This window comes from Brassica napus, chromosome C1, assembly GCF_020379485.1.
Source record: "Brassica napus cultivar Da-Ae chromosome C1, Da-Ae, whole genome shotgun sequence".
NCBI lineage: Eukaryota > Viridiplantae > Streptophyta > Magnoliopsida > Brassicales > Brassicaceae > Brassica > Brassica napus.
The window spans coordinates 10,437,442-10,461,651 of record NC_063444.1 but is presented as its reverse complement, the minus strand read 5'-3'; the positions used below and the strand labels follow the sequence as shown (position 1 = coordinate 10,461,651).

Genomic DNA, 24,210 nt, shown 5'->3' with positions numbered 1-24,210 from the left:
ACAGACAAAGTGCGTGGGTGCAAAATCTTATGTTTTTCTCTTTACCCTTGCTTCAAAATTTTATGTAATTTTCGATTTCCGAACCGATTATTAGATTCGCACCAAGATATTTGGTTCTGAAGACATAAACGTAAACCTTGATATCACTTCGTTTAAGTTTCCATGGTAACAAAAGAAGTAACTTGATTGGAAGAACTCATGGTTGAGTAACAGAGCAATAGCTAGCTAGAGCTAGAATAAAAGAAAATGAGAAAGAGAGATATGCTCATGAGTTTATACAAGTTCATCGATGTCCGTACGACACCACCTACATCTGGCCGGGAATCTTGTCAACGTTGTCACCAATAATATCAGGGAAATGGGTCATTCTCTTTATATATAATAAGAACCTAACTCTCACGGACGAATCGCTTCAGATTTTCATCATTTCGTTCATTCGTTTCGTTTTGGTCACGAATGTAGATTTCAAATATAATATGAAGAAAATCGTAGAATCTATAATGAAGTTTTCTCAAATCGTAGAAACTAGAAACAGATGAAACCAGTAATCAATCTTCTATTATATCAAAATTTAGTTGGATATGCATGCTACCTTTGAATGTGATTAAGTGTTCTTTAACGGTCAACCTATATGTATGTTATGTACTAATTAGGTAACTATATGTAAACTAATATACAAGAAAACGTCTCATATATAGCTGAAGAAAACGATATTGCAAGATAGTGCAGCGTTCGCGGCGAACGCTGTATCTTCCCCGCAATTTTTTCTCGGGCACTTTAGATAGCGTTTTTGCGTATGCTATGTTAAAGTATTAGTTCGATAGCGTTTTTTAGTTATGCAATTGTATAACTTATAATAGCAAATAATAATTGCTATTATAGCGTTATTAAAAAAATAGAAAAAAAATTATATATCAAAATTATTTACAAAATAAAAATATTTTGAAAAATATTATTTGATATCGAATTGTTTACAAAATAACCAAACCTATACAAAAACTAAACCAAAATTTTAGTTGATATCAAAATTGCAACACATGAGCTTCTTCTTCTCCTCCTCTGGTAAGCAAGCTATGTTGTCGGACTGGAAGCAGAATCAGTCTCTGCAGTGATAAAGGCAAGGCCGCCATGAACTCGCCTCAGGAGCTTCTTGTTTCTCTTGGCTTTGCACTTCCAAGTCCTTCGATGATTCCATCACCACTTTCTCAAGCATCTAAACCTACTGTCTCTTTGCAGCTGCAACAATACATCAAAACTTGTCTCAGATTATTACCTCCGGTTAATAAAACGTCCAAAGTTGGGTCATAGAGATGTCTGCCAACTAAATTTTAAGAGACTAACCTCATACTTTCTTTCTCAAGAGCTAAAGCACAATTTATGCTCCAGTAACCCAACCCAAGTGCACCTGGATGAGCTGTGAAAATAATAATTAAGCACGAGTCAAAAACACTACTCGAATAAACAGCAAAGGTTAACAACACCTGAAAGAGTTTTGGCTGTAGAGTTGGACCAACAACAAGAGCATTCTCTGTCACACCCTTTTGAACACTCTTGGAACCTTCAGGACCTATAGAATTCATTGGGCACATGATTGTTAGACTTCCAAACAATGCTTAATAGAAATACAAATAGGAGAGGAAGCTAGTTTTTTTTATTAATTAATAATTCATAAAAATAAGCCAAATAGGTGACAGGAAATAGTACCAGTGAGAGCAAAAGCAGTTGATGTTCCTGTCTGCTCAGATCGCCATGGAGGTTGACTCACAGGCTCTACACCTCCAAAAACAACTTTTCTCTGTACAATAAAACTTGTAAAAATCAAATATTTATATACACAACTCAGTACTCATAGCAATCAGTGAAACACAGAGAGTTTATGCAAAATTAAAGGGTAACTATAAAACTGAAACTTGAAGTTCGAAGCTAATTGACAAGTTTGATTTGCATAAGCCCTCGGTTTAGTAAGTGAAACACAGGAAGAGAGATTAGCAAATCAAACATCTTAATTAGTTTGGATAAACTTGCAATCGTAACGATTGTGGTAGGAAGGAAAGCTAATGTCAAGATCGAAACTTAAAGTTGGAAGCTTTAAGCAAAAGGGAATATGGGTTTCTATTTACCTTATGGCTGAGACAAATCTTCTTGCTGCAAGAAAGAAAATAGTGAAGAATTTCTATGATTAGTTCAAAAAAAATGACGATTTGAGAGCCAATGAGTCCAGCAGCAGAAGAAGAAAAGCATGTTACAGACATAAAAGACATGACCTTTACCATCAAACACCACACGAGAAAACAATAATGAGGCTATCACTATCGACGCCTTGGAATGTGGCTTCGAATGCTGCTTTGGTGGCGGCATCTTTCTCTCCTTGGTCCTTGATTTGGGCGTCTTCTGCGTGTTTCATCCAGAAGGGCTTACCATCGTTAGAAGCCATCACAATATGTAGCGACCAGCACCAATCTCAGATTAACACTGAAAAATGATAATTGATAAGAGCAGAGCCTACGATTCCGTCACGGAGAGAGGACCTTAGTCGATTTGAGGCGGAGCACAGCGAGTAGATCTGGTGGAAGGTCGGGATTAAATGGCCATAGAGAAAGGAAGAGGAGGGAGAAAGAAGAGAACGGAAGAGTATGGAGATTTTGAGATTAGCGTCGAGAGATTGAAATAAGGGTTTTGTATTGAGAGAGAACCTCGACAGATTTGAAACAAAGGGAGAAAAAAATTGAGAGTGAATTTTGAGAGTTTGAGGGGGAGAGTTAAATTTTTTTTGCTAAGTCTTTGCCGGGTTTTGCTAAAATAATAAAATAATTTTCCGCCTAAACTATACGTAGGGTTTCAAGATTACAAAAGCTATATAAAAATACATTTCCTTAAAAAGCGTTACATGCCTTAGAGTCCGAAAAATAAAACATAGCGTGCATATTATAAAACGCTATCGTAAAGTAAAGATTATGTCAAAGATAGCATTGACCAAAACGCTATCTTCTTAGAGTTATTCTTGGGTGAATCTAAAGGTTCACCAGCCAATAGGATTTCATTATTTCAAATTCGATATCTTTTAAAAAAGAAAACAAAATATTATCAATTTATATTATGTTTTTAAAAAAAAAAAAGTAAAAAAAAATAGCAGCTACAGAAAAAAGAATTAAAAAAATATTTTTAACGTCGTCAGCAAAACACTAAACCCTAAATCCTAATCCCTAAACCCTAAATCCTAATTCCTAAACCCTAAATCCTAAACCCTAAACCCTTGGGTAAACCTAAACCATTGGGTAAACTCTAAACCCTTGGGTAAACCCTAAACCCTTCGATAAATCCTAAACTCTAAATAAAAACACTAAACCCTAATACTCTAAACCCTAAATCCTAAACCCTAAACCCTTGAGTGTTTTAGTGTTTAGTGATTTTGATTTAGAGTTTAAGATTTATCCTAGAGTTTAAAATTTATCCTAGAGTTTAGGGTTTACCCAATGGTTTAGGGTTTAGGATTTAGGGTTTAGGGATTAGAATTTAGGGTTTAATGTTTTGCTGACGACTTTAAATTTTTTTTTTTTTGTAATTACTACTATTTTTTATTTATTTCTTTTTACTTTTTAATTTTAAAAAGATAATATAATTTGACAATATTTTGTTTCATTTTTTAAAAGATATCAAATATTAAATAACATAATCATATTGGTTGGTGAACCTAGAGGTTCACCCTAGGAGGTGAACCCAAGAATAAGTCATCTTCTTATGCTATCTTGACCTCATCCCTTTGTAGTGATACTCAACTTTTTAGTTCATCAACACACAACACGAGTTCAAAACCAATTAACTATGAGTACATTAACCCATATATTTTATATACTAGGAGCATTACCCCCGCGCAAGCGCGGAGTTGTGGACAGAGTTTTTGTTTCATCTCAATATTTGCTTGGGTTATTGTAGTTGTGAATTTTACGTTTTGAGTTGTTTTTCAAGTTTTTTTTATTGTTATAGGGTTAAAGTTGTGATGATGAACTATGTATGTATTGTTTATGAAGTACTAAACTGTGTTAGTAATGTGATTTATATAGTTCGTGGTGTCGTTTGTTGTGTCACTGAGACTAATTGTTTGTTTGTCTTTTTAATTTGTTTCTTGTAGTGTTGAGAGTACATAAATTATATTAAAGTTGTTGACAGTAACTTTTGTTTCTGAATATTTTTCTCCAGTTTAGTTGTGTAAGTTGTGTGTATTAAGTAATAATTTTCATTATCCTTATTATGTTTGTTATATGTTTCTTTTTTATTTTTAAACTTATTGCTCTTACCGGACCTTTAAAACAAATACACTAAAACTTGTGGAAATAACTATAAAATGAGTGACAGTTCTGAGTATTTGAGCCTTAATGAGTTTTAAACGAATTTATGTATTTCTCATAAGAAGACAATAGCACTCGCATGTTGACATTGGACATGTAAGCTATTTTTATAAGACAAGAGGAGTGAGCATGTGGAGATGTTGTTGTCGCCTTTGTGTCTGTCAGGATTGTCTCTTGTATCTTCTGGTGTGGCTGTGTTTGTTTCTCCTTTATTTGATGGGTAATATGTAAAAAAAAATCATTGTTAGTTGTATTTATCAGAGTTCGTAACTTACTCTGCTTTTTTGTTTAGGTAATTTCACTGATCTTGGTTGTCGTTTTCGTTGCGAAAGTAAGTTTGTAAATTGTTAAATAGTTGGCTGTGTTGTTTGTATTTGTTTAGCTGACTTGATGTATGTGTCGTTGAGTTTTAGTTGAGGTGATTGATTTGATATATTTGTTTTGAAGTTTATTTCTAAGATTAGACAAAAAAGAGAGGTGATCATTAATGATTCGTCTTTTTTGGAAATCTAGTTTTTGGTGTTTTGATTGTTTGAGTTGTTGTGATTTCTTTTAAGCCGTAAAATAAATGTTTGTGTAAAATTAGTTTGATAAGTAAGTGAGATAAATAGACGATCACATATTTTGGGTAGGAATTATTTTTGATTATTGATGTTAGCACAATATAGATAATAATATAAAAAGAATTGTGTGTTGATTGTTTCTTACGGATCAATGAGGAGGATAAAGACTCGAGTTGTTTCTTTGGTAAGGTCAGAGCCCTGGACAGAACGGATTTTTCCAACCACATCTGCGAGTTTAAATATCAGTTATGATACCGAAATATAATATAAATCCATATGCAATATAATAATATACCTGGGAGTTCTAGGTTTGTATTCGCAATCACTTGGAAATTGTCGAACAGTCTAATTATGACTGGAGATTGATCTTAGGAGCATCCGTGATGACTTCATCAATAATAGTTGGTGAGATGAAACGAATGAGGAATAGATGATCAGTTATCTTTGTACATGCTTGACCACCTAGCAACCTCAAAACGATCGACTTTCACAATGGAACCGACTTTCAAAAATGACATGTAATGATTAGCACGTTCGGCGGAAATAAACCCATGAGTCACAGAATCTGCAAATAATATTATTCAACAAAGAATCAGAAAATCAATTAAAAACAATATTAAATAAGTGTGATAAATTGAAGATTAACTTACATTTTCATCGAAGATTACATGATAAAAGTGATAATATAAAACATTAGTTTTAATGCTTTTACGATTAAAAATCAAAATGGTAAATATAGTAATAATAGTGATTAGGATATAGGAGTGAGATTTGAATAAATAAAAGAATTGAATAAATTATTGTTAGAGAAATATATGGTAACATATTGTTAGTTTAAATTTAAGGTAAGACAAAAAAATAATGAGATAAATGAAAGGGTCCAAACAACTTTCATAGGTAGATTTTTGAAGACTACTTCTCTTTTAATAGTATTTTAATAGTATTGATTAACAATTTTTAACTTGGGATTTTTTGTCCATAATACGTTTTGAGAGAACGGCTTTTTAACTATTAGTCATAGAATATTTTGGTAAGTAATGGACCAACTTTTGGGTTATATCGGTTATGGCTTATGTTGCAATGCATGAATCATGCTCTGATACTTATATCAAATTAGATATATTTCAACTCAAAACCAATTGACTATGAACGTATTAGTCTATATCTTTTATATTCTTAAATAATCATGTGACACTGTTTTGAATAATGCCCCTCCAAAAAAGAGAGCTAACAAATGCGAAAATTAAAGAGTAAAAGCTAAACTGTTTCTGCATCTAATTTCATTTCTGTCAACACCATGAATCTTCAGTTTCCATATCAAACCAAGATCCAGAAATCCAAAAACAAAATCCATGAAATCTTATTTTATTTTTTTGAACACATCATGAAATCTTATCTTACAATACTAAAAAGAGGATATGAGTTCCATTGAGTCTATGCACGTAGGCATGAAAAATCAACCAATGGGTGAGTTCGATTTTGCCACGTCAACATAGATGGATTAGAAATGGATTTTGATCAATCAATGATCTTTAAAATCTTTTTCAATGTTTCGTTTTACCTCTGATGATTCTTCATCTTTCAAATCCAGATATTTCATGAATTTATCAACCACTTGGTATAAATTTAGGGCCATACACACGAACCCTCACTACCCCCAAACCAAGTTCTCTGTAGTTCGTACTTTTCTACTCTTCTTTTCTGTCATGGCTCACCTCGATTTTCTCTTCCTAATTTACATTCGACAATCACACACATGGCTATACTTTGTGGCTTTCGATGGTTTGATAACACAGAATGATTGACTCTTGCAGGTAAGTTTCACTTATTGGCTCTATACATTATGTGTCAAGTTTATGTACTTAATTGTTCTACAAGACCCGATGAATTGTGTCAGTTTTTCTTCTTCTTTGGTTTGTATGACTATATGGATATGTCTCTGGACCACTTGAACTGATAGTTTCAGTGATTATAAACTTTTATTTTGTAGTTTGGGATCGTTGTTAAGCAATGTACACAAAATATTTCAGATCCTACTATCAGTCTTGCGACACTTATCGGAAGATACGTAAAGCTTCAAGAATATACAGCCACAAACACATACCGATGTGGTTCAGGGATAAAAGAGAGAAAGAGCAACAACGTCTATGTAATATCCAAAGAGATGATGATGCTGTAACATCACAAACACCTCAAGAACCTACTACTTCTAATGCTGGTGATGCCTTACGTAAGAATCCATCATATCATCAATCCGTTAGAAGTTACATTATATAATCTCTTACGCTCTTCTTTCGTTGCTCTGTTTCAGGTTCACGGAAGGATCATGAAGTGCATGCGTGATTACAAGAGCAAGGAAGAGACTGTACTACATCTATTGGATCAATATGACCAACACATGTAAGTATATTTCTTTTTACAGAACCGTTAATGGGTCTTGACTCTTGTGGCAAAATATTTCAAGAAACTTTAAAATATATATTCTAGTTTGGGATTGTCTTGAACAAGGCTTTCAATATAACTTCAGATCTTACTATGAACTATGAAGCTCTTGCTGCAATTGTTTGTTCTGCTGCATAGATGATTTGGATCGACCAATTTTGTAGATTGCTCCTCTTAAGAATTATCTATTAGCGAGCTGTTACTCGGAGCGTAAAAACTGAGGATCAAGATGCTTTTCAGAGTTTACTTCCTTTTGACATTGGCAAAAGTGTATTTCCGAAAGGGGTATGATTTTGTTGTCCTCTTTGTATCAAGTTTAACGACACTCTGATGATATATTTAAATTTGACTGGAATCAATCTTCTCATACTATACTGCATTTTAATTTTTCAAAACCATGATGGATCAGGTTGGTTCCGGTTAAGGTAGAAGGTGTAAAGATCTCTCCTGAACCTGTTGTGAGTGGTAAAGACGCAATATTTAAAATCTCAGGTTCGACATGCATGTAACTTCCCTTATATCACCTTCCTGCTTCTTCTTTTCCATAAAGTTTCTACTTTATTGTTCTAACACGTAGAATTAAGTATCAAATTTTTTTATAAAATATTTTGTAAAAGGCGAAGACATCTCTGGTGGAAGAGTAGTAATCAAGGTTTCATACTTTGGATTTCATGTACCGATATTCATGACCTCTGTGATGAGACATGCTGTCTGATCGCACCATACAGCTTTTTACTTTCTCATTTCCAAACACTTATATTTACACCACCCGTACGATCTCTTAAGAATGTATCTATTAATATCTTGGTTTCGATCTCAAAGCTTGAACTTAGGACATGTTTATTTTCTAAATGGTTTTGAGATTTCTTCTATTTTTTGTCTTAAATCTCAGTTTCCATCATAATAAGCTTCGATTAAGATTGTCTTCCCTGATCTAACAATACGTTTCTTTTAAACAAAGTACTTAAATGCTTAAGGTGGCGACATATGACAGGAATGGTGGCTGACTCATGTGCATCAGCTTCATGTTCAAGATAACATCAGATTCTTCAGTGGGCGGATGATATGGAATTTGAAGCAATTGATGCTTCTGTGCGAAATCATGTCATGGCGGATATAAAGCATAATTCTGAAGGTTTATACACTTTACTTTAACTATTACAGTCAATTGCTTCAATCAATATCAAATTACTTCATCACTTGCTCATCAACTTTGCATCCATTGCCCATTAAGTGTTACGTTTATTATTAGTCTGTCATTTGATTTGAAACTCACAATCTTATAACTCAATAGGGTTGTCTCAGCGTGTCCTTTTTCTATGGAGCTTTGCTGTATACATGGTCAATCCATTTCTCAGGCCATGAGCTCCAAGAAACAAGAAGAAGAGGAAGGCAATGCAAGAAACACATTTGAAAACGTGGCAACAGAGATTATTAACCAATAGCCACACCTCACTCGAATTTTTCAGGTGGTTTTGGACACCAATGAATATCGCTATTGTAATGGAATATGCTACGGGAGGTGAACCATTTGAGCATATATGTAGCGCTGGAAGATTCAGGGAGGATGATGTGAGCTTGACATTTATAGATGAGACTTTATATATTGTTCATACATTGTATTAATTTCAGAGGAGAGGTATATATTGTCTAATGTAGTTTTAGAGAAAAGGAATTGGAATTTATGTAGGAAGATATTGTATCTGTAGTAGCTAGCATAGGAAACTAATGAGGTATATGATCTGTTTTTTTTATCATTTGTAGCTTTCTTACTTAAGTCTCAAAGTTTTGTATTCATCTTTTCTTGCTAGGCAAGATAAATTTCCAGAAGATTATATCAAGAGCCAGATATTACCATATATGATGTAGTAAGAAATAACTTACGAAGTTCTTAACTCTCGCACACGTACTAAAGCTTTGTTTATCATTCCTGTAATCACGTTATTTTTCCTTATAGCAAATACGCCAGTGTTAAAGAAAACTGGAAATATATCACTTTGTTTATAATCAGGGTCAGCTGCAAACATATATGCCTTCGGGCTTTCCATTTTGGTGAAAAGAGTTCTCTATTTAGGATATGGGTAATACTAATATCATCTTTTGATTTAAAACTCATCTATGGGATCTTCATTCTTTGTGTAACCTGACCTCTATTAATTAATCAACTCTAGATAACCACAAAATAAAATAATAAATCATTGAAAGAGTCTGAAATTTTCAGATTAAGCTAAAAAATAAAAAAGAACATAAAAAGTTGGTTGTTTATATGACACCAATAAACCCCTCTGAACTAAAAAAAATAAGCCTTAAAAATTGGTTGTTCATATGATCCATCAATAAAAAAATATTTTGAATAATTTTAAATATATTAGAATGGGTTTCTAATGATCTGGTTTATTCGTTTACAAGCAATAACAACACAAGTTTTTCTCCTCACTCAAATAATAGAAATCACATAATCAAACGGTGTAGCATATCATGTAAAAGATTGCTAAAATCAGAAGATGTATATATATATTTATTATTTTTTTTTTGACAACTAATAATTATAAGAATATATTTATACAAAAATTAATAAATATAAGAAACTAAAACACTATTAAAATACAGAAAAATAGGAAAATAATTTATGGATCCTGTCAATAATTTAAACTCAACTTGGGCACTAAACCAGATTATTTTCATAGTCACCAGATCACTGTTGTTAAACCATAGATCAATAAATTTTATTAAATATGTATATATTGATATAATAATATAAATCGTCTAAAATATAAGCAAATATCAAAATCATGTTTTAGTTTTAAAATATAATTATAAATTTTATTTTTAATATCAGTGTTTACTTTCCATTAAAAACAAGTTATTTAACTAACTTATTTTTATCAAATTAGGGCTTTGTTTAACAATTAGGATAAATAAAATTAACAATTATTAAAAACAAAATTGAATAGAAAGGAAACTTTTGAATCAAAAAAATTACATTACAAAGATTTTTTTTAGTTGTTACCTCCAGTTTATTATATATATACTTTTAGACTTTTTCATCTTTATTTACATTGTTATACCAAATAAGTTTGTATAAATGTCAATTTATGTCTGACATCACCAATTGATGAATTTTGCTTCTTGCTATACCAACAATATTGCAAGGTTACATATTTATACAATATATCAATCACAAATATATATGCATATGATATTGCACATAATCCATCCAAAGTAATTTTTGAATTATCTAAACAGAACGAAATCTCCTACAGATTTCACATTTTTATAATAAGTACTTATTTACAAAATAATAAATACCAAAAAAATAAATATAAAATTTTATAATATATATTTTTAATATTAATTTTATAAACAAATAAACCGCACGTAGCGCGGTAAAAGCTCTAATTTAAATAAATATATTTCAAACCTCCATGAAAATAGTTCCATATATGTACCAATCATATCCCAATTTTGTTTTTTTTTGACGGATCCTGATTTGATATATTAAATCATACAAATATATTTGGGATTTGATTATGTGTGGGTCACATCTTATTTGGATTACAGATTATGGTGAGGAGAACATTGAAGTAAGGAGGGGTAACGAAGAATATTTACAGAAAAAAAAAGGAGGGGTAACGAAAATTATAGGAAAAGAGATGTGTTTCTTCTTATCACCATTTATACAGTTTCCACTACAAGAAACAGACCCTAACACCGACGCTCCAATTTATTGGAATGTTGTCGGAATATGTCCATACCGAGGGTTTTCCGAGAAATGCCAATACCTCGGAGTTTGACGGTCGGAAATAATACGATGTTGGTACCGAGAAAACACGTTCTCGGAAAAGTTGTCGATAATTGTCATGGGTAGTTAGAGAGACCATTCCGACGACTTTTAAAAAATTTATTAAAAAAAAATGCAAAATAACAAAAGATAATTATAAAATAGAAAACAATATGAATTAATCTGGAAATCATTAAATATTTACAACTGAAAAATGAAAAATGAAAAATAAACATAAAATTACTCCCTCCTTTTTTTATATTTGAAGTTTTAGAAGAATTTTTTTGTTCCGAATTATTTGACGTTTTCAATTTTCTATGTAAAATTTATTACTAATTAACGTTAGAAGACCGATAATATTATAATTTCTATTTTATTATTAGTTAAATTGTAGTTAGATAAATAATTAATGATGTTTTTACTTAAAAAAATTAAATGTTTTTTAATTTAAGTGCACAGCGTCGAATATAAAAATCTGGAGGGAGTATAATAAAACTAATTTCTACGCTGTGGAAAGATCTATGGTTGAAGTGGTAATGGAAGGAACGGCGACGGCGTGGAAGGAACGGCGACGGCGTGGAAGGAACGGCGACGGCGTGGAAGAAACTGCGATGGCGGTGGTCCTGAAAGAAACTGCGACGGCGGTGGTCCTGAAAGAAACTGCGACGGCGGTGGTTGTAGAGACACTGACGGCAGTGGTTGCGGAAGAAACTGCGACGGCGGTGGTTGTAGAAGAAACTCCGCCGGCGGCGATGGTCGAGAACAAACGGTAGTGTTAATGGAAGTGGAGGACTGTGTCAGCAAAGATGTCGTGTAAAAGAGTTGTATTTTCCAGGAAGAAAGACAAATCTGAAAGAAAGATCTAAAAAAAGAGAGTGTGAGAAGAAGGGGAAAAAGAAACAAAAGAGAAAATCGGAGAAGTTGAATTAAATGAGGAGAAGAGAAAAATTAAGGAAGAAATTGCTGGAGAGGATAAAGTAAAAAGAGAAAAAGTTAAGATAAACAATGAATCGGTAAAGTTAATAAAAACTGATAAAAGTTAATAAAAAATAAAATAACAACTGGTTCCACAGAATGGCATCTACTTTTACCAATGTGTTACCGAGAAAACAACGCCTTTGTCGGTAAATATAATTTCCCGAGAAAATTCCGAGAGTTGTTTTATATGAAATCCCGATAAAATACGTGTATCGGAACTTTTCCTATAAATTTTCAACAAATAATGTAAACAGAGACGATCCTGGACAATACTAGGTGAAACATTCGCAACCGGTTCACAAAGTTTTTGAAAAAAATTATATACAAATAGTTCAAAAAAAAATTTGTAAACCTCCAAATTTGTAAAAAAAAAGAATTTTACGTAGACACATCTACATGTCCCTAAACTCTCAGGGTCGACCCTGAATATAAATTTTCGGTAAATTATCAGAAATTCATCGCCATTTTTCCAGTGACAAAGATTCTCGGAAAGTTTCGTCGGAGGATACATACTTTTCTTGTAGTGTTAGGTGAATCTTTAGTTGTATGCTTCGCTGATTACCATACATATAATGTGTTCATGAGTCTTTTTCTTAAAATGTTTTGAGAACTCGCTAACCTCTAATGTTTGATTAATCACCTAATACTTGTTAACTTCTTGGTCCCTCTACGTGTAGCTCGTGTTGCAGCTTCCCAAAGATATATACACTCACGATATCTAAGCCTCGGCAAGAAAAAGTGCTTTAGGAAAGAGAATAATGATAGTACGTATCTTTGGTTAGTCCCCAAAACACTATAGGAAAGTTGACATCTCATAATAACAAGAGTGTTATGAACCAGATCGTGGATGACTCATAACCAAGAGATTATGATTTGTAATCTTTCCATTGATCTACGACGGTGGAATCTCCTATATAAGGAACCTCTGTGTTATGAATAAAGGTAGAGTTTTTCATTACTTTTATAACACCTTATCAGCAAGAAACTCTAAATCCCTAAGCTAATACCCACATCGAAAAACCCTAAAACCCTAATCCTAACCGGCGATCCGACGAACCCTAAACCCAGATCGCGTCTCTTATCCCCGCATCTGTTCCAGCTCGCGTCCCCGATCAGTTTCAGCCCAAGGCGTTCCTGATCCTAGCTCAGACGTTCGCGACCGGAGAGCAGCTCCAACACGCGACCTCTTTCTCGTTCGCGACAGCATCAGACAGCTCGCGTCCGACGATCAAGGCGTTCCTGATCAAGCAACAAAGGACGTCTGCGACCCGATAGAAGCGACTCGATCCATTCCAGCTCGCGTCCCGTTCGTGTCCAGCTCGCGGCTCAACTCCTTTGGTGGTCCGATTCAACAATCATCTAAGGTTAAAAGGTAATTCAAAACCTAAGAACTCATAATCGAACATGGATTGATTGATAAAGAATGAAACCCTAAAACCCTAATCTTTATGAATCAAAACCATAGGGTGATAGATTAAAAATCCTAATTGAGTAAATCGAAGCTCTAAAAGTTCGATACCCCAAACCCTAAATCATGTTCCTACATGATTAAAACCCCAAATCGGTTTTTACAAGTTAAAATCCGATAAACCCTAACCATATATCTATAAACCCTAAATAATATAAGTATCAGAATTAATTATACTATAATTATCAAATCACATATTAAAACCCTAATTGAATATTTTGAAATCAAAACTGTTTTCGGTTTTGATCATTGAGGTTTTAAATCTGATGCTATGTTGCTAGAATTGTTTGACCGTTAAATTGATAGATTTATTTTCTCATCATGCTTGGTTAATTGTTCAACTGATTTAAAATTGTTTAAACCGACCAGCCTGTTAAAACATTGATTGAATCTGATAGGTTGCTAGCTTGCTTTGCTTATATAATCCGATAGGTTGATAGATTGATTGAGGTTTACTTGTTTAAAATCCGAATGATCTGATTGCATGATTCTTGAGGTTTAATATTATCTGCTAGGATTGATAGTTTTGTAATCTGATTTGTTTTAAATAGAAACCCTAAATAATCCGTATGATAGGTTATATTGATCTGATTTGGATGTGTTTGAGAATTGAGAATATGTATGATAGGTTGATAGATTCATGATAAAATCTAATGTCTTGAGGTTTAAGATTGTATGCTAAGTTCGATTAAATTAATTGATCTGATTGTATGTTTTTGAGGTTTGATAAATTCGGATACTAGATAAATTAGTTACACATGGTTTATGCTGAATACCAATCAACTTTGAAACTGATTCATTGAAATTCATGCTTGAAATCTATATTCTAGTATTGCTAAAATCAGCCTTGAAACTGATTCATTGAAATTCATGCTTGAAATCTATATTCTAGTATTGCTAAAATCAGCCTTGAAACTAATTGAGTGATTAATAAATCTTTTTACTAGTCTTGCTAAAATCCATTGATTGTTAAGCCCTAATTGCATGATTAATTGAATCCGTTTTTGCTAGTCTTGATAAACTATAATATTATGAGCACATAGAAATAGTATTGTTGAGACTTGCTAAAAATTGACTGATTGATTAAATGCCTTTAAGATTGATAGGCTCATTGTCCTCACAAGATTGAAATCCGAATTGATTGTTTTTAAGAGTAAGGCCGCATGAAAATTATACCTAAATATTGAGTGATATATGATTTGAGATGTCAAAAATCAACCTGGATTTTGCTGCCCTAAATCTCTCTGGAGATAATTATTTACAGTGGGCATTGGATAAAAAGATTATCCTAAAGTCAAAAGACCTGGTGAATGTATCATAGAAGGCAATAATGCCAATGAAAAAGATTGATACATGGCAATATTAATTATTAGCCATCATCTTATTAAGAGTCTCAAAGATCAGTATCTGACTATAGAGAATCCTCTAGACCTTTGGACAGAGTTAAAAATCGAGATATGATCACCAAAGAACGATGTTATTACCAAATGCCCTATTTGATTGGAAAAATCCCAGAATCCAGGACTATAAGTCCGTAGATGAGTCTATTGCTAGCTGGGAAAAAAAATGAATTACTGATGAGAAACAGTGAATTGAGACCTCCTGGATTAACCCCATTACCTGATACCAATAAGGCCGCATAAGAAAAAAAAAAGGTAATCACGTCCAGAATGATAGACCACACGGTCATGACCGTGGAGGGTGAAAAGGACATGGCCATGGCCACTATAACACATTTGGCCGTGACAATCACTATGGCAAAGGCCGTGGGTATCAACCCAATTTGAGCCATGGTCAAGGCAGTGGCCGTGGTATATCCTTTAAACCATAAAGCTCGACCAAATCAGTGTGCCATAGATGTGGAATGGGGAACCATTGGGCTAAGATATGAAGGACTGACAAACATTTTTGTGACCTTTATCAAAGAGAGTCTGAAAGGGAAGAATCCTGAAACCCACTTGGTCTATAAAGATGGTGAAAATAATTTCGAACATGATCAAGATGATCTTATGGAATATGAGACTTATGATTGTCTAAAAGAATCAAGTTGATAATCTGATTTCGACATCAAACTTGTGTGATTGCTTTGATTGTATGCTTTCTCTGATTTTTATCTCCTTGAATTTATTTCTATTACATTGTCTGCTTAGATTAAATGAATGAATGATTTTTCTATATGAGTACACTGAAAAACGCCAATATAAGTACTAGAGCAGGTATCGCCAGTCTGAAAGAAGACTATAGCTAGGCTAATATATTATTGCCTAAGGGTATGCATCTAGAAGTTAATGATGCCTTATATTCACTCAGCTCTAAGACCAAGAGCAGCCTATTGAGTTTTAAAGATATAAGAATGAATGGTTTCCATATTGAAATAATGGACGAATGAAACAAAGAGTTCCTTCAGATATATGTATAAAATCGCCCAAGACCATAATAAGTCCTAAACACTATACATGCATTCTCTATTGACCTAGACTATGCATAGATCAGTATGATAGAGGCTAAAAACCTGCGAAAATATACACTTTATGGCATGACCAGATTGGCCATCCTGGTCCAAATGTGATGCAAAAATTGATATTCAAAAGGCACACATTAAAAGATAAGAAGAGTTATCCCAAAGAATCTCACGTGTGTAGCATGTACACAAAGGAAACTCATTACGCTATCACCAGTAAAACGACTACGAGCCCCTTTTTCATAAATAAAGACTATATGTCTAGATAATACTGGTGAATACATGTCCCAAGCATTTAAATGATTATGGTATGTCCATGGGGGTAAGTGTGGACAATTTTGTGATACATGTTCATACCAAGAACGGTTTGGCCAAAATTTTTTAAAACGCAAATAGCTTATTGATAGACATAACTTATGAGGTCAAAACTCCCATTCACAGCTTGGGCCACACGAAATTTACATGCACCTAAGTTAATACACATCAGGCTATTTAGTGAGCATAGATATCCCCTATCACAATTATTAACGGGTCAAGAGCCAGACATACCCCATCATAAGACATTTGGATGTGTTGTCTATGTACTAATTGCTCCACCACAGAGAACTAAGATGGGACCTCAAAAGGAGGATGGGGATATATGTTGGATATGATTCTCCCACAATAATAAAGTACTTTGAGCCAACTATGGGTGATTATATTTGAGGCCAGGTACACGGATTATCTTAAGACCAGGAGGAAAAAAAATAATAAAGCTGGCAAAATAATGGTAAAAGAAATAGAATGAAATCAACCATCAATGTCTTGGCAAGATCCTCGGACTAAGAATGTGAAATAGACGTCCAAAGATTATACATTTACAAATCTAGCTAATCAAATGCCAGACACATTTGCTGACCCGAAAAAGAATGACTAAGTCATATATAAACCAGCTTGTAAAGCACCAACGAATTTGATGTCCAAGAAGAGACACAGTCAAGTTGCTACAGAGTCTAAACAACGTATGAAACGTGGTAGACCAAATAGGTTCCAAAAGATAAGAATCCTCGGAAACAAAAGAAAGGTGCAGAAAATGATAATCAAAATCCAAATCCGAGGTTACTAGGGAAACCATCCCAGACATGGAGATAAGGTCGGTCGGCTCTAAGGTACATGTACCAAACAATGTAGCTTGGGACGCCAAGCTGCAAAGTATTAAAGGTCCTGATAATAATGAATCTCAATCGATTATATCATGTCTGGAATATAATGGAGCCAATAAGGAATGTCGACACAAGATGATTTATTTGCAAACAAGGTAGCACTTGAATTTATGAATATAAGCGAGGATCATGAACCCACGTCAATATAAGAGTGCGCACTCGTAGAACATATTGGATTGAATGGAAATGTGGGGTTAAATAGTTTAAGGAAGAAAGACGTATTTGGCCATATGATTAAGACGCCATATGATGTTTAAACCAGTGGATATAAATGGGTCTTGTGAGGAATAGAAATCGTGAGATATAAAGCTGATGTTGCACAAGGATTCTCACAAAGACCAGTAATAGATTATGAGGAGACATACTCCCATGTGGTGGATGCAACTACCTTTAGATTTCTCATAAGTCTGGCTATATAAGAGAGAAAATTAGACTTGCAGCAAGTTGATGTAGTGACTGCATATTTATATGGTCCACTGGATAATGAAAGTACTAGAGGGTATTGAGCTGAAAGTACAGCAAGTTCTCGAGAACAATATTCATAATCATCAAAGTATATGATCTGAATATCCTAGGAACCTCTGGATACAATTTTCTAAACAGTTGAATATCTCAAGAAAGAGTTTGAGATGAAAGATCTTGGAAAACAAAGTTTTGTTTGGGATTACAGCTTGAGTACATTGACAATGAAATCCTTGTGCATCAAATAGTATATACAGAAAAGGGTACTCAAGAGATTTAATATGAACCAGTCTCACCCATAATCTAGTACATGAGCGTGAGATCACTTGTTTTGGACACTGATCCATTCAGTCCAAAAGTGGACGATAAAGAAGTCTATTTAGTCATGAGATGGATGATGCAGAAGTCTTGCTTTAGACACCGATCTGATTGGTCCATAAGAAGGACGATGAAGAAGCCTTTGATTTTGGTTTATTTTATACTAACCAGCCCAAAGAGGGGTTATTTGGTTTTGTTGATTTGTTTTCAGACAGGTTATGTTTTACACATGGTGGCACACGCATATCACAGCAACATCATCCAAGATTTCGTGTGTGTGTATTTGAGGTCGATGACTCAGTATGTTCGATCAGATTGTGGCATGGCCGATGGTAAAGAAGAACCAACTATCATGTTCGAGGACGAAGCATATTCTGTCCAAGATCTTCATCACCCACGGATTGCAGAAAATTGGAGAGGTCCATTGCAGAAAATTGGAGAGGTCCAAGGGACCTTCAGTAATGTCCAAATCAGAGGGAGTAATGTGTGTTGTACTCTTTTTTCTTCACCATGGTTTTGTCTCAATTGGGTTTTCCTGGTAAGGTTTTAATGAGGCAACATTAAAGCACATTACAAGCGCTAAATGGTTATGGCATCCAAGGGGGAGTGTTATGAACCAGATTGTGGATGGCTCATAACCAAGAGATTATGATTTGTAATCTTTTCATTTATCTATGACAGTGTAATTTCCTATATAAAGAACCTCTATGTTATGAATAAAGATAGACTTTTCCATTACTTTTATAACAAATACGCCACATTAAATAATTATACTTCACTATTTAAGCGCTTACTCTATATTGAACCTAAAACGATTTTAAAAAAAAAAAGTTTAAAAGAATAGTGTTTCTCTCCCAGGCACGGAGACCTAGGCAGCCGCTCAACAAGCTTCCTCCACCAGAATGAAGATCTCACTCCGGCACAGCTCCTCCTAATCTCGAGCATCTCTTCTGCTGCCGTCGATGTCCACACCATCTCAAGGTTTCTTCTTCATCTCCTCCGATGGATCTCCCTGTAGCTGGTTCATCTCTTTCTCCTTGTTTGCCCCCTGAACCACCAGATGCAGAGCTTTATGTTAGGCTTCAGGTGGATCCGCCAGACCCTCCAGTGCCCTCCCCCCCCCCCCCCCCCCCGACCCTCCACCGATTCTCTGGGCCAATGCTTTTCACTGCCAGATCTCGTCACTTTGCTCCGCTTCTCTCCATCACAGTGAACAGAAAGGTCTTCTACTCCTTGAGAACACCTCAGCTATATGAAATTTCAACTCTAAATCCAAGAAATTAAGGGCTCTCTCGCTGAACCTAGAAGCCTCTGTTCTCAGTCCAGACAACCCACACATCAGCTCCAGCTTGATGGGATTCGATGACAAGCAACTCAGACCCAGTTCTGCCAAAGCGTATTGGATCCAGCACGGTAATGCGGATGTTCAAAGCTTTGACTTAACCAAAGTCTATGTTCTATCATTAAGTCCCGTTAAGCTTATTTCTCTTGTCTGATATGATGTCTTCAATGGTTCGTTAATGGTGTCTGTCCATCGTCTAGCTTCAGTCTACAGGGTTCACATAGCCCAGAGCCGTGATGTTGTGCTTGAATTTGTTCCACTGTTGTGTCAACTATCACAGGCCATCCGAGTCTTCACAGTCTCCGATCCATTTCTCATGAATATTAGAGTTATATCCAGGCAAAGAAGGCCTTTCCCAACTGCTCGTAGCTATGGTTCTAGAGACACTCAGCTGCTCTTGCCGACCAACAGCTTCCGACAAAGTTCCATCGAAAACCCGAGACGATCTCATCCTCCAATGGTCCTATCAGTTATATACTTATTAGATGAAGTAAAGGAGAGTCTCTCAGGCCACGATCTCGAAGCTCCGATCCATGGATCCTTGGATCAAAGTTACATCAGATCTCCCCTAATTGAAGAGGCTATTGCGATGCCATCGGCCCTTCACATGGCGCTAACCCTAGAGTTCCCGAGACTCAAGGTTTTCTCCAACAATTCAACGCTCATCAGAGCTATCTTCGGCAACTTCCAGTCTAAAGAAATCATCGGTTTTGTGAAAGACATCCGTTCGATCTCCTCTGGTTTTGCATCAATCTCCTTCTCTAGTTCGGTAATCGTTTTAGCTGATGTTTTAGCAAAAAAAGCTCTTCAAACCTTCTTATCTTTGCAATGTACTTCAAGAGTTGGGTCATCTTTGGACTCATTCTTTATTTTTTAGTTTTAATTAAAAATATATATAGAGTAAGCATTTTTTTTTTGGTAGAAATTTCATTTTTTTTTTTGACCAAAAAAAAAAATGAAATTTCTACCAAAAAAAAGCGCTTACTCTATATATATTTTTAATTGCGCTTACTCTATATATATTTTTAAGATAACTGAATTGCACTTTATAACGTACTTCTAGATTTGACATTTTCTGGTTTTGGCGGGAAAATTCTGTTTTCCGATTTTGGTGGGAAAATGCATTTTTCGGTTTTGGCGGGAAAATTGTGTTTTCCAGTTTTGGCGGTAAATGCGTTTTTTCCGGTTTTGGCGGGAAAAATTCCGTTTTCCGGTTTTGGCAGGAAAATTGTGTTTTCCGGTTTTGGCGAGAAAATGTATTTTTCCGGTTTTGACCGGAAAATGCTTTTTGGAGTTTGGCGGAAAAATGCGTTTTTTTTGTTTTGGCGGGAAAATGCATTTTTTTTTGTTTTGACGGGAAAATGCAATTTTTCGGTTTTGGTCGAAAAGTGCGGTTTTACTGGTTTGGCCAAAAAATATGTTTTAATGGAAATGTGTGTTTTACGTTTTTTGCGGAAAAACGCATTTTGCGGTTTTGGCGGGAAAGTGTGTTTTTCAGTTTTTGCGAAAAAATGCATTTTTTGGTTATATCAGAAAAATGTATATGTAAAAAAATAGAATTTAAGGTTTGAAAATAATATTTTGATTTTAAAAGGTCATTTTTGTTATTTATCATTTTTGACTGAACTAAATGCATCTGCATCCAGATGCACCATCAAGACTCACCTTCATTTGGGTGAGGATTTGAGATGGGTTTTTAAAAATTCAGCTGGGTGATCCATCTGGATGTAGCATTATAATGCACAAAACGAACATCGATTTGCATCTTCACCAAGATGAACGAACAGGGCGGAACATGTCCACCAATCTAGTCCAGCTTAAATAAAAACTCCCACAAATATATAACCAATCACTACTCTGCAATAGAATTAATCGCCGCTACAAATATATTTCTAATGCATGCATAGTGCTTCAGTCCCATCTCCAGAATATTATAGCCTCAACTGGATAAGAAGTAATGCATCTCCATGCAAATAGCCTTCATCTAACGACTACGACCGATTTGGATGCCTAACCTATTTATTATACTGCATACATCGATAAGCTAATAGAAGCATTCATAACCGGAAAACCTCCAACTAGCTTATGCATTTGAGCAATGAAACCACCTCTGAGCAATAAGTAGGTTTGGCAATGAAACAAGTGGCAGAATGAAGCTCCAGTATCATGTATAAATACTCACAGCCTCCTACATCTAAGTTCACCAATTCCCGTACAATTTGACAAAATGGCCCCACATGGTTCAACAAAAACGTTAGCTCTCTTCCTAGCAGTGATCAGCATCGTCTTCCCCAGCCAAACCGAAGCCCACAGCTTACCCCTTCACTGCCATTATCCACCGCCACGGGTGTGTCCACCGTGTCCACTACCACTGCCGCCTCCACCATGTCCAAAAATTCCGCCTCCACCATGTCCTGCACCAGCGACGATTCCGCCTCCACCGTGTCCAGCACCAATGCCTCCTCCACCCTGTCCACGACTCCCACCGCCTCCACCGTGTTCTCAGCCACCAACATCACAACCACCACCTCCTCCAAACACACCACCGCCAACTCCAAACTCCCAACCATCACAGCCTCCATTAAAGACTCCACCACCACCTCCTCCACCACCTCCTCCAAAGACTCTCCCACCGGAGACTCCACCACCACCTCCTCCAAATTCAGAACCACCAATGCCTCCACCGCAGACTTCACCACCACCCCCTCCACCAAAGACTCCTCCACCAGAGACTCCACCACCACCTCCTCCAAACTCCCAACCAACACTGCCCCCTTCCCAAACTCCACCACCACCACCACCTCCACCTAATGTCCAACCACCACCACCTCCTCCAAACTCCCAACGACCACCACCTGCTCCAAACTCCCAACCACCAATGCCTCCACCGCAGACTCCACCACCACCCCCCCCCCACCAAAGACTCCTCCACCAGAGACTCCACCACCACCTCCTCCAAACTCCCAACCAACACTGCCCCCTTCCCAAATTCCACCACGACCTCCACCGAATGTCCAACCACCACCACCCCCGCCTAGCACATGTCCGAGGAATGCTGGCCAAATAAGGGCATGTTCCAATGTCCTAAGACGTTCCGGAAATTTCCTAGACTTTGAAAATGCGCAGCCATGTTGTTCACTCATCCGTGATCTTTCTGATGCGGAGGCAGCTGCTTGCATATGCAATTTGGTGAATGCACGACCCCACACTCTTTCTCCCAATATCACTATCCTTTGTAGGACTTGTGGCCGCAACATTCCCCGAGGTTTCGCCTGCCCATGACCAGTTTTTCATGTCCAATCCTAACCGCCTAAATACTAAAACATACTCACCACTTGCGCCACAACTAAAGCATTTGGCCTTTTCCGTTCTAATAATAATGTAACGAAAATCAATAAAGAACTGTTTAATTACTTTTCCATTCTGTGTTATTTTATTACTGTTTTCCTAATTCTGTTAGATTATTGGACTTTAGAACATTTGAGATATTTGGAAAAGTTTATTATTAACTTAATATTAGTATTTTTCATATAGTTTAATAATAGAACTAGTTTAAGACCCGCGCAATTGCGCGGCATGAATGTTATATATAAAACTAATTTTTATCTATTGTTATTTATTTGTATTCATTTACGTATTATGTGTATAATAAAATTACAGTAAAAACATAAATCAAAATAATACATCTTGTTTATTTACGATATTTTTTGGTAAATAAATCAAAACAATCGTTTTATTTATTTTATATGGTATATAACTAAATTTCAATGACATCGACATAGATATATAGTATATTTTAATATTAATATTTATTATTGAAAATTCATACTCATATGATAAAAACAAAATTTCTAATGTGTGATTTTTTTAATGCAAATTTCAAAATTAAAATATTAAGGTTTCAACACTTTTTCAATACAAATTTAGAAATTATCATATTTAAGTATTTTTCTATGTTATATAGTTTAATTTTAAACTATATTAATATATAATATGAATTTCTAGTAAATGAGACTTCATATTCAAGTGATTTATGATCATTTGTATCTTCTTATTACCAAAAGAAAAGTTAAACCATTGATAACAAAATTTTAGTGTGAGACATTTAACGTTTTCAGTAATTTATAGTCGTTTTAAAAATTCAAAATATAACATATAAGAAAAAATTATTTTTTAATTATATGATTAATGTGGCTGTTTAATATCTTTTAATAATATAAAATTAAACAAAAAAGAGCTAAGATACAAAAACTATTCTCAAATATTTATTATTCATAATCATTGATTGTCATATATACGTTAATCATATTAGGCAATTCCGTAGCTTTTATTTAAGAAAAGTGCGAGAATAATCTTTTGTACACTATTTATCAATTTAATAGTTAGTTTGATAAAAAGTATAATATAAGTTAAGATGGACCAACCTATTTCTTTAAGAATTCTGAATTTCATTCTCATGGTGACACGTGGTTACAAAACAATGTTGTAATGTTTCTCAATTAATATATAAGGGATATAATTTAATTATAAATTATAAAAAGTAAACTAAGAAAAATGTTAGATGAATTCTTGCGTATTTGCTCAAAAGACATTGCATTATTTTTTTTATGAAAGGCTTTCAATTAAAACTAGAACTTGATCTGCACATCCACGCGGGTATTCGTTTTTGTTTTGTAAAAAAATATTTATCTTATATAAATGGTAATATATATTTTTAAATTTTATATATATTAAATAATTATTTAATATATTTTTAAGCACAATAATTTTACAATTTATAATGAAGAATTTTATTTTATTTTTTGATCCGTTAACTATTAAAACCATATTTTTAAAATATAACATGT

The 24,210-nt window shown here is 34.7% G+C and overlaps 2 protein-coding genes across 8 annotated transcripts; both read right to left on the bottom strand.

The window, feature by feature from the left end:
• Positions 1–894: 894 nt before the first annotated feature.
• Positions 895–2,860, bottom strand: LOC106437619 (protein pleiotropic regulatory locus 1). 7 transcript variants are annotated; one of them, XR_007318419.1, is made up of 6 exons: positions 2,271–2,830; positions 2,121–2,145; positions 1,705–1,795; positions 1,482–1,567; positions 1,342–1,414; positions 895–1,236 (listed from the first exon to the last, which is right to left on the bottom strand). XR_007318419.1 is itself a non-coding variant. In XM_013878537.3 (5 exons), the coding sequence occupies exons 1-4, from the start codon at positions 2,271–2,273 to the stop codon at positions 1,376–1,378; spliced, it is 369 nt and encodes a 122-aa protein (XP_013733991.1). In that variant the 5' UTR covers positions 2,274–2,860; the 3' UTR covers positions 895–1,236; positions 1,342–1,375. The 7 variants fall into 7 exon arrangements, 3 of the variants coding, with proteins under 3 accessions (XP_013733991.1, XP_013733989.1, XP_013733990.1); XR_007318418.1 differs by having other exon boundaries at positions 1,342–1,567; positions 2,271–2,391; positions 2,507–2,826; XR_001287297.3 differs by having other exon boundaries at positions 1,342–1,567; positions 2,265–2,822.
• A 19,005-nt stretch (positions 2,861–21,865) lies between these two features.
• LOC125579788 (glycine-rich protein 23-like) lies at positions 21,866–22,620 on the bottom strand. The gene is made up of 2 exons (XM_048743635.1): positions 22,281–22,620; positions 21,866–22,218 (listed from the first exon to the last, which is right to left on the bottom strand). The coding sequence occupies exons 1-2, from the start codon at positions 22,618–22,620 to the stop codon at positions 21,866–21,868; spliced, it is 693 nt and encodes a 230-aa protein (XP_048599592.1).
• Between the last annotated feature and the right edge of the window lie 1,590 nt (positions 22,621–24,210).